Raw genomic sequence first — 8,598 nt, 5'->3', positions numbered from 1 at the left:
AGGTTTTTCTATAGGTCAACCTGTTTAGGTTTAGAACCACTTACAAGAAGTGGGGTCTACTTGGACACTACAGAAAAACAATTCCATCAAGTCCTCAAACAGGGGTATCCAATTCTAGGGAACTCGGTGCACATTGTGGCCTCTGCATCACCTGGAAAAACAGGGAGAACCACTCTGAAGTAGCCATCGCTACGGTACTTCGCCAGACAGGAGATTCTCGGAGAAGTGAAACCTGGGTACTTGTTGCGGCAAGGTACCTGCTGAAGATGCAGATAGGAAGGACAATTGGTTATAGGACACCAAGCAGAGGAAATAAAAAGCCAGAATGACCAAGCACTCAAACGGGAGTAGGCAGGAGTTCGAAGTGACTAGCTGGGCACTTTAAAAAGTGAGCACAGGATATCCGAGGTCTAGAAAAGAAGACTAGGATCCCGACTGGTTGACGCTACCAGGTAAATCAAAAGGTGTACTTGATTGGTTAAGGGCCACCAAAGATCAAAAGGCAGGAGTGCGGAGTTTTTGTTACAGGAACAAACTCAAGCACTAGTGATTACTCGTGTGGTAATCCAGAAGAGAAGCCCTCATCTGAGGCACACGTTGAAGATGTGTTAAAGCCCTTCCCAGGGAAGGCAATCAAGGAATCTTAAGACAAGACAAGATTCAAAACGAGTGCTCCACGGGAACCCAACCAAGTATCTGAGGAAGATACACCAGAAATATGACCGGTAACTTCTGACAAAGAAGTACCACTATTTACACTCAGTGACACCACCACAGAGGAGTTAACAGACCTCTACGATAAAAAGTCAACAGAAGCAGTTCAACTTCAACTTCAATTCAGGCTAGGACGAGCCTACGAACCTACAGATCGCCCGAGGCTAGAGCAGCTCGAGGGTGAGATCGAAGAAATAAGACAAGTTCTTCGTGGGAGGGAAAACTTTGAAAAAGAATGTCTACGAGCCTTTGACGAAGCAACAGAACTTCCACGAGGAGAAGCAATCCAAGTTGAATGACAGGAAGGGTGTTCACAGGAAGCCGGTGGATTACAGCCAGTTAATCCTCTCAGAACAAGAGCAGTTCCACTCGAGAGATCTATCTCAGACAGTACTACTAGACCAGATTCTCCAGGAATCACACATCTCAGAAGGGACCAGCCACCCCACCTACTCAATGCGCCTGGAATCACACGTTCAGTTTCAACTGGATCAAGACCAACCAGTAGCTTCCAGTTCTCAGGAAGTATGGCTACACATGCACGATACAACCCAGCTCTCGGACCACCAGTCCATCTCGGAGCTTGCACTGATGTCATCTGGAATGAGTACCAACAAGCCTTGGGACTCTATGCATAATACCAGGGAGCAATCCCCAAGCAGCCAGCAATGTGGGAAAAGAAGATGGGAAAAATCAAGGAGTTTAAGGGAGACAAGCGAGAGTATGCATCGTTTCTCCGAAACGTGGAATGATACCTACAGGCAAATGTGGGAGTCTACAATGATGACTTCAGCAAAATTGTCTTCATCCTCTCTCAAATCGACTCCTCATCCACAGCAGGAAAGTGGGCCGAGTCATGAGAAGCCAACCAAATGGCAAAACACAGCAATCTTGGAACGTACCAAGATTTCAAAATGACGCTTACTGAAAAGTATGGAGGCATCGCAACCAAGGACCAAGCTTGGCAAGTACTTCTCGAAGGAAAGTACAAGCAGGACAAGCAAACTGTCGACAAGTACATCGGAAATCTCGATATCCTCTACCGATATGCTGAAATCGACGACAAATACGTCAAGCTCATCCACTTCAAACGAGGCCTTAATGAGAAACTTGCAGAAAAAGTCTTTATCACTGAAAGTCCACCAACAACCTATGCAGCAGCATGCAAGGCTGCAAGAAAGGTCACGGACCTCCAGGACATTCATAGCAGAAAGACAAATATCTTCAAGTTTATCTCAGGCTCTTTAGGAAGTGAAAGAAGGATGGAGAAGGACCCTGACATCATGGATGTTGACCGGATCTCCCCAGAAACCCATCAGAAATGCTCTGTGGTGGACTCTGCTACAACTGCAGAAAGTCAGGACACGTCGCTGCACAATGCATGAGTCCAGAATATGATCCAGCACCAGATCGCTCAGGAAAGACAGCTTCATATGCCAAGACCAAGACGTCCAATTCCAGGACAAAGAAATACTCCAGATCTGGCAGACGAAGAAAGACTTCCAAGCTGATTAAATCTTATGCCAAGAGAACGGAGAAGAAACGCTGACAAGTAAAGAGGGTCGAGGAAAGCGACTCGGAGGATAACTCGGAGGAATCAGAACAGGAAGAATCGGAATCCTCATCATCAGAAGAATCAGAATCTGAATCATCAGACTCTGAAGAAGCATCCGAACAAGAAACGGTTGTTCACAGGATACGGAGAACTCGCCCTGTTAAAACCAAAATAGTTCGCAAAATCAGGCGAACCAAGGATGAATCCAGCAACTCAGAAGAAGAGTCATATGTGATTCGAAGATTCATCCCAAAAGAAGAACTTGCCAGAATACGTCGGGAAGATGCACTCAAAATGCGAGGAGACCGTATTAAGAAACACAACATGATGATGCCCCATCTCGACAATCTTCTGGAATTCGGAGACAATCCAGACAGATATGAATATGCACGCCAATATCCACCACCCATGGAGAAAGACGATCTAGAGGATTTTGAAATTGGGTGCACGTTGGGGTCTCGTGGCACCCAGATAAAGAAACGGTCCCCGAGGAAGTAATCATACGAGGCGATATCAAACGAGGAAGCGAAATATACCTCAATATTGTCTTCCAAGATTACGATGGCACAAGAAGAGTTGCCATCTTCGCTGCCTTGGGTTCAAGTCCTGTGGTTGCTGAAAGTACATCAGATTCTTGTGATCTGTATGTATGAGGAATGGCTCCTTTGTTCTGTCAAGATAGTGTCTCCATTCTTTGAGTGCGCAGATGATTCCTAGAAGCTCCTTATTGTAGATTTGATAATTTTGTTCCGGGTCGGAGAGCGACTTGGAATAATATGCACAGGCATGGAGATCACCATTATCGTCCTTCTGCATGAGGACTGCTCCTGTAGCGAAGTCCGATGCATCCATTTTGATAACAAAGGGCTTGTCTTTGTCTGGCATATCCAGTATTGGTGCCTTGCTGAACTCATTTTTGAGATAGTCAAAAGCAGCTTGTTCTTTGCTTGTCCAATGGAACACATTTCTGCCCTTGGTCTTGGTAAGATCAATTAAGGGTCTTGCGATTTCAGAATAGTTCCGAATGAACTTTCGATAGAAGTTGGCAAATCCTAGAAATGCTCGTACCCCTTTCATGCCAGTTGGAGCTTCCCATTTGATGATCCCAGTGACTTTTGCTGGATCCATCTGAAGTCGTCCTGGGAGGAGCACTCGTCCTAGGAATTCAGTGCGCGTAGTCTTGAACATGCATTTCTCCAGCTTGAGATAGAGGTCATTGTCGACCATCTTCTTAATGACTCGTTCAAGCTTCTTCTCCAACTCCTTTTCGCTTTCGGCAAGGATCAGGATATCATCCAGATAGCATAGTAACCATCCTTCAGTGATTTCTTCTGCGAATATTTCGTTCATCATTCGCTGAAAGGTCACCGGTGCATTGCACATTCTGAAGAACATGACTGTGGGTTCGAACAATCCATGCTTGGTGATGAAGGCAGCCTTCCACTCATCTCCTTGACGGATTCGGACATTGGTATATGCTCCGTGAATGTCAAGTTTCGCAAAATACTTGGCATGTCGGAGTCGATCCATTAGGTCCGATATAAGTGAGAGTGGATAGGCATCCTTAATTGTTCCTTTGTTCGCATAATGATAGTCTTGGCATGGATGTAACCCGCCATCTTTCTTTCCTACAAAGAAGAAAGGTGATGCCATTGCGGATTGCGAAGGACGAATATATCCTTTCGCAAGGTTTTCGTCGATAAAGACATTCATAGCTTCTTCTTCCAGTTTTGATAGGTTATAGACCTTTCCTCATCTAGGAACAAAGTCCTGCTTGAAGGCTATGTTGTGATCGTAAGATCTATGCGGTGGTAACTGTTCCGATGCCTTTTCTTCGAAAATCCGTTGGTACTTGAGAAGATACGATGGTATCGTTACTTTCTTCTTTGAGTTCTTCTTTTCTTCGAGTGCTTTCTTTTGTGTGAGTTCCTGCGCCTTGTTTGATGCCTTCCATAAGATTCCATCTTTCTTTCTTGTTTGATGGGGATCTTTCTTGGCATTCGTTCATCGCAGTGCAAGATACTGCATCTTCCTTTCTCCGGCCGAGCAACGTTCTTTTTCTTCGAGCATAACTTCTTGGAGTATGCCAGTATCAGGTTGATAGGCAAAAATAGCTTCTTTTTCTCCTATTTCCTGATCCTCCAAGTATGGTGCTCCTTTTAGGTATGCAAGCAAGAGGTCCGAATCAACAGTTCCTGCTTCATCTGGTGCGGGATCAACATCAGACCAATCGATCCTTCTCAAGGTTCGCTTGGCTTTGGCTTTCTCCCTTTTGGTGATTGGAAGACGAACAGTGTTTCTGTCTTTGAAAGGCCATGGTTCCTCATTTGGTATGTCTTCTACATATTGACGGACCTTGACTTCACCCGTTTGCCAGTTGAAAATTGGGTTGTGATCATGAAGCCATGTATTGCCAATGATCACATCTTCTTTTTCTAAGTCGATGACAAGGAAGTCATCATTCCATTCGTACGTTCCTGCATGAACAGTTCCTTTGAATCGTTGGTTTGTAGAGTTGATGGGACTTCCATCGACACTGCGAATCTTGACTTCCTTCTGTGATTTGAGAAGATGGAGTCCTGCTTTCTTCGCAAATGATTCATTGATGAACATTTCTTTTGCTCCCGAATCAACTAAGGCTCTTGCTGGAATACTTCGGGTTCTTGTCTATGTTCAATTACAAGATTGTCCATACGCCAGGACGACAAATGGTGCAAGCAGACACGCTTTCACGGTTGTCCAAATTAGACAATCGACAGGACAACAAGTCACCTGCAATTCTGCTACCAGACGATCTCTTTATTGGTGCTATCGATACCAATATGGCGGAACAAATCCGACAAGTACTAACAAAAGACCCATCGGTACTTGCATACAAAGACGGCCTAATGGAGAAACTTCCAGTCCCATGAGGAATGACAAAGGACGACATCAAGGATGCTGGCAACAGTTTAATCACCATCCATGGATGCGTATATGTCCCAAACAATACAGCTTTAAAGAAAGAAATTGTTCGACGATAATCCACATGGTCATCCAGGAATCTGGGTTACACATCAACTAGTGCGCAAGGACTTCTGGTGGCCAGGAATGTATCACTTCATCTAAAGCTACGTCAATGGATGCACCACATGTCAGCAATCCAAAGCTGTTCGAAACAAGGTCAAAGTTCCACTACAGCCCATCGGGCCTTCGTCCAATGCGCTACCGTTCAAGCAAGTTAGTGTGGATTTTATTACAGATCTACCAAAAAGCGAAGGCTTCGATTCAATAATGGTCATGGTAGACCATGGGCTTAGTAAGGGGGTAATTCTATGTCCCTGCAAGAAGACGATCACTGCTTCAGAAACCACTGAGCTATTCAGATGACAAGTTTAGAAACGCTTTGGGCTACCTGACAAGATCATCTCTGACCGTGAAACACAATTCGCATCCAAAGTATTCCAAGCACTGTGCACTGCCCTCAAGATCAAGTCGGCTATGAGCACAGCCTATCATCCACAGACAGATGGTGAAACGGAATGAATGAATCAAGAATTGGAAACCTATCTTCAAATGTATTGTGCCGAGCAACCGCATCGATGGAATCAATTTCTATCCGAAGCAGAGTTCGCGCACAATCTTCATACTCATTCAGTGACGAAGAAGTCACCATTTGAAATATGGTATGGCTACGAACCCCGAGGAATGCCAGAACTGTTTCCTCAGGACGAGATCCCCGACATAGATGCAAGACTCAAACTTCTTAGCATGGTCCCCAAGGAGGCCACAGAAGGAATTGTCAAGGCAAAAGCCCGTGTATCCACCAGGATCAAAGGAGGATCTCCGAGTTCAAGAAAGGAGACAAGGTTTGGCTGAAAGCCACCAATTTGAAAAGGCCTTACAAATCGAACAAGCTAGCATTGAAGCGAGAAGGACCATTCAGGATTAAGGAGGTTCTGGGACCTCTCTCGTTCACGTTAGACCTTCCTGCGACATGGAAGATCCATCCAGTGTTCCATGCTGCGTTGCTTACGCCATATCGGCAGACCAGTACACATGGGGAAAGTTATTCAACACTGCCTCCAGATCTTATCGAAGGAGAGGAAGAATTTGAAATCGAGTCTATAATCGGACACTGACTACGGCACAGCAAAAATGAATATTTGATAAAATGGGCTGGATATCCACTCAGCAAAAGGTCGTGGGTAAAGGAGACAGAAATAGGCAATGCAAGTGAGCTACTGGATGAGTATAAAAGGGAGCACAACTTGGCCTGAACCCTCAGTCCATGCCCCGATGCCTGTGCAACATCCTGAGTTTCTCGAATCTGCTATCACCACTTTTATCCATCTTATCGAAGTTCTCAAAGACATCAAATTCCACTCCTCTCACAACCATTGCTACCAGGTCTTCCAACAGCTCGGAGTCTATCTCACTATCAGAGGGGCTGGATTCACCATCGAGGATCTTGCTGACTTCGACCATACCAACGTCGAGTTTAATACGACCCATCCAAACCATGATGGACCATCTCATCCAAAGAGCGGATGACGTCCACGAAGTCCACCTCCTGGACGACTTCAGGTCAACTCGACGACAGCCATATCTAACCTCTCGCCCCAGTGGGCTAATCAGAATCCCTTACCCATTCCCATTCCAAACGGACAAGCCGAAGGTAACGCTAGAGGACAACGTCAATATCGACCTAGACAGAACATGGGGAACATTCATGAGAATGAATTACCCAATGTACCTAACGGAGGAACTCCACCTACCCTGGCTAGAGCCAGATCGATGCCGGACTATCCTAACAGCCATCTACATCGAGCTTCCAGTAGGAATCCTCCCACCATCGTATGCTCTAGATCATCTGCTACACTTTGATATCTTACTGGCAGCACTCTCATTCGCTTTGGATGTATTCAGTGTCATACACGGTACCGTATCAAGAACAATGACAATACCAGCAGAAGAATGCACAGGAATGGCGAACATTCACATCATGGACTGGTACGAAGAAGAGGAATGACTGCTCGAAGGTATAAGTAGCAGTCCCCCTTTCCCCCTACTGGACCATTGCCTCCTCCTACTCGAGTGGGAACTCTACGAGGAAATCTATCCTTGGGATAAAGAAAACCACCCCGCTCTATCACCTCCATCAATGTCACTCAACATTCATGTCACCACCACCATCACTCGCAGCGCATCGGAGCCAGGACTACTTCTAGACAGCGATGAAGATGAACTCCCGCTTCTGAACAACCTTAGTGATGAAGCACTGGCCGACTCATGGAGAAGTGCATGCTGGGGAGATGACAGAGATGCAATGGGTCGTTGGACAATGGGAGGCTCTTGGACGACAGGGAGAGCTTGGGGTGAAGACGATGAACAGGCAAGGAATGCCGACGATCAATGACCTGGCTACCCCCACCACGACAGCACCACGTACAACTACAATGATGCACCCAAGGATGGATCACAACCTGCACCAGCTGACACCATCGGGGAGCAGATCAGGTACGCTTGAACAGTCAAGTCTTCGAGCAACCCAGTGGCAGGACAGGTATCGCTCATCACCCCAGACGTAGCATCACCCTACGATGTCTTCATCACCATGCCACTAACATTCCTCATGGAATGCGATGGCCATCGACTCTATGTTCATTGCACAGGCACGGGTGACTTCGCCACCTTCCATGCCTTCGTATTCACTTGGGACAATCAGAAGGTCACTTGGCACCTCTACTCGGAAGACTCACCTCATCGCGTCTTCAGTCAATGGGTCACTCTTCTCTATCCACCACCCATTCCAGGCATGCACGATTGGTATCCAACACCTAACTGAACAGGCATCATCAGTGTTCATTTCGCAGGCAAGGAAGAAGGCGTTGAACAATACGAGGTCAAACTATTCAGGACATTCTCCGATCAAGTCCACTGTGGAGACACCAAGACACCTTGTGAGTTTATGCCAGTCATCTTTCAACCCCTCGTTGCCATGATCGAGTGGCCTGGATGGCTTACCGATGGTGTCGAAGCACTGAAGGCAGTCCTCTATGAAGACGGATCCATCTCGCATTGGGCACCCACCGAGTTCTATCCTCAGCCCCAAGAGGATCTCGACGATGGCTGGGAGGTCATACCCCACACCACCATCCCAGTCTATGACTATGTAGGTGTCCGCGGAGGACGATGATGGGTTAGTTTGGTGAGTGGTCATCAAGGGTCTTGCCAGTTAGAAAAGGGAGCTTGTGTTACAGTTTCAGCGCTTCATGGTCACATGACAGTTTACGTTGCACGTGACACTTACTATTTATGGTTCATAGGTCTTGTGGACATATTCTAGG

At 46.3% G+C, this 8,598-nt stretch overlaps 1 protein-coding gene across 1 annotated transcript; it reads left to right on the top strand.

Moving 5' to 3' along the window:
• Positions 1 to 7,572: 7,572 nt before the first annotated feature.
• Positions 7,573 to 8,447, top strand: LAESUDRAFT_761316 (uncharacterized protein; the record flags this gene model as incomplete). Its single annotated transcript, XM_040912893.1, has 3 exons — positions 7,573 to 7,768; positions 7,840 to 8,077; positions 8,111 to 8,447. 3 exons carry the CDS (start codon positions 7,573 to 7,575, stop codon positions 8,445 to 8,447), a joined length of 771 nt encoding a protein of 256 aa, XP_040761936.1.
• Positions 8,448 to 8,598: the final 151 nt, after the last annotated feature.

The sequence above is a fragment of the Laetiporus sulphureus genome, assembly GCF_001632365.1.
Source record: "Laetiporus sulphureus 93-53 unplaced genomic scaffold LAESUscaffold_34, whole genome shotgun sequence".
NCBI classification, from domain to species: domain Eukaryota; kingdom Fungi; phylum Basidiomycota; class Agaricomycetes; order Polyporales; family Laetiporaceae; genus Laetiporus; species Laetiporus sulphureus.
Note: the sequence above shows the minus strand (reverse complement) of the source record. Positions and strands in the feature narration are given on the sequence as shown.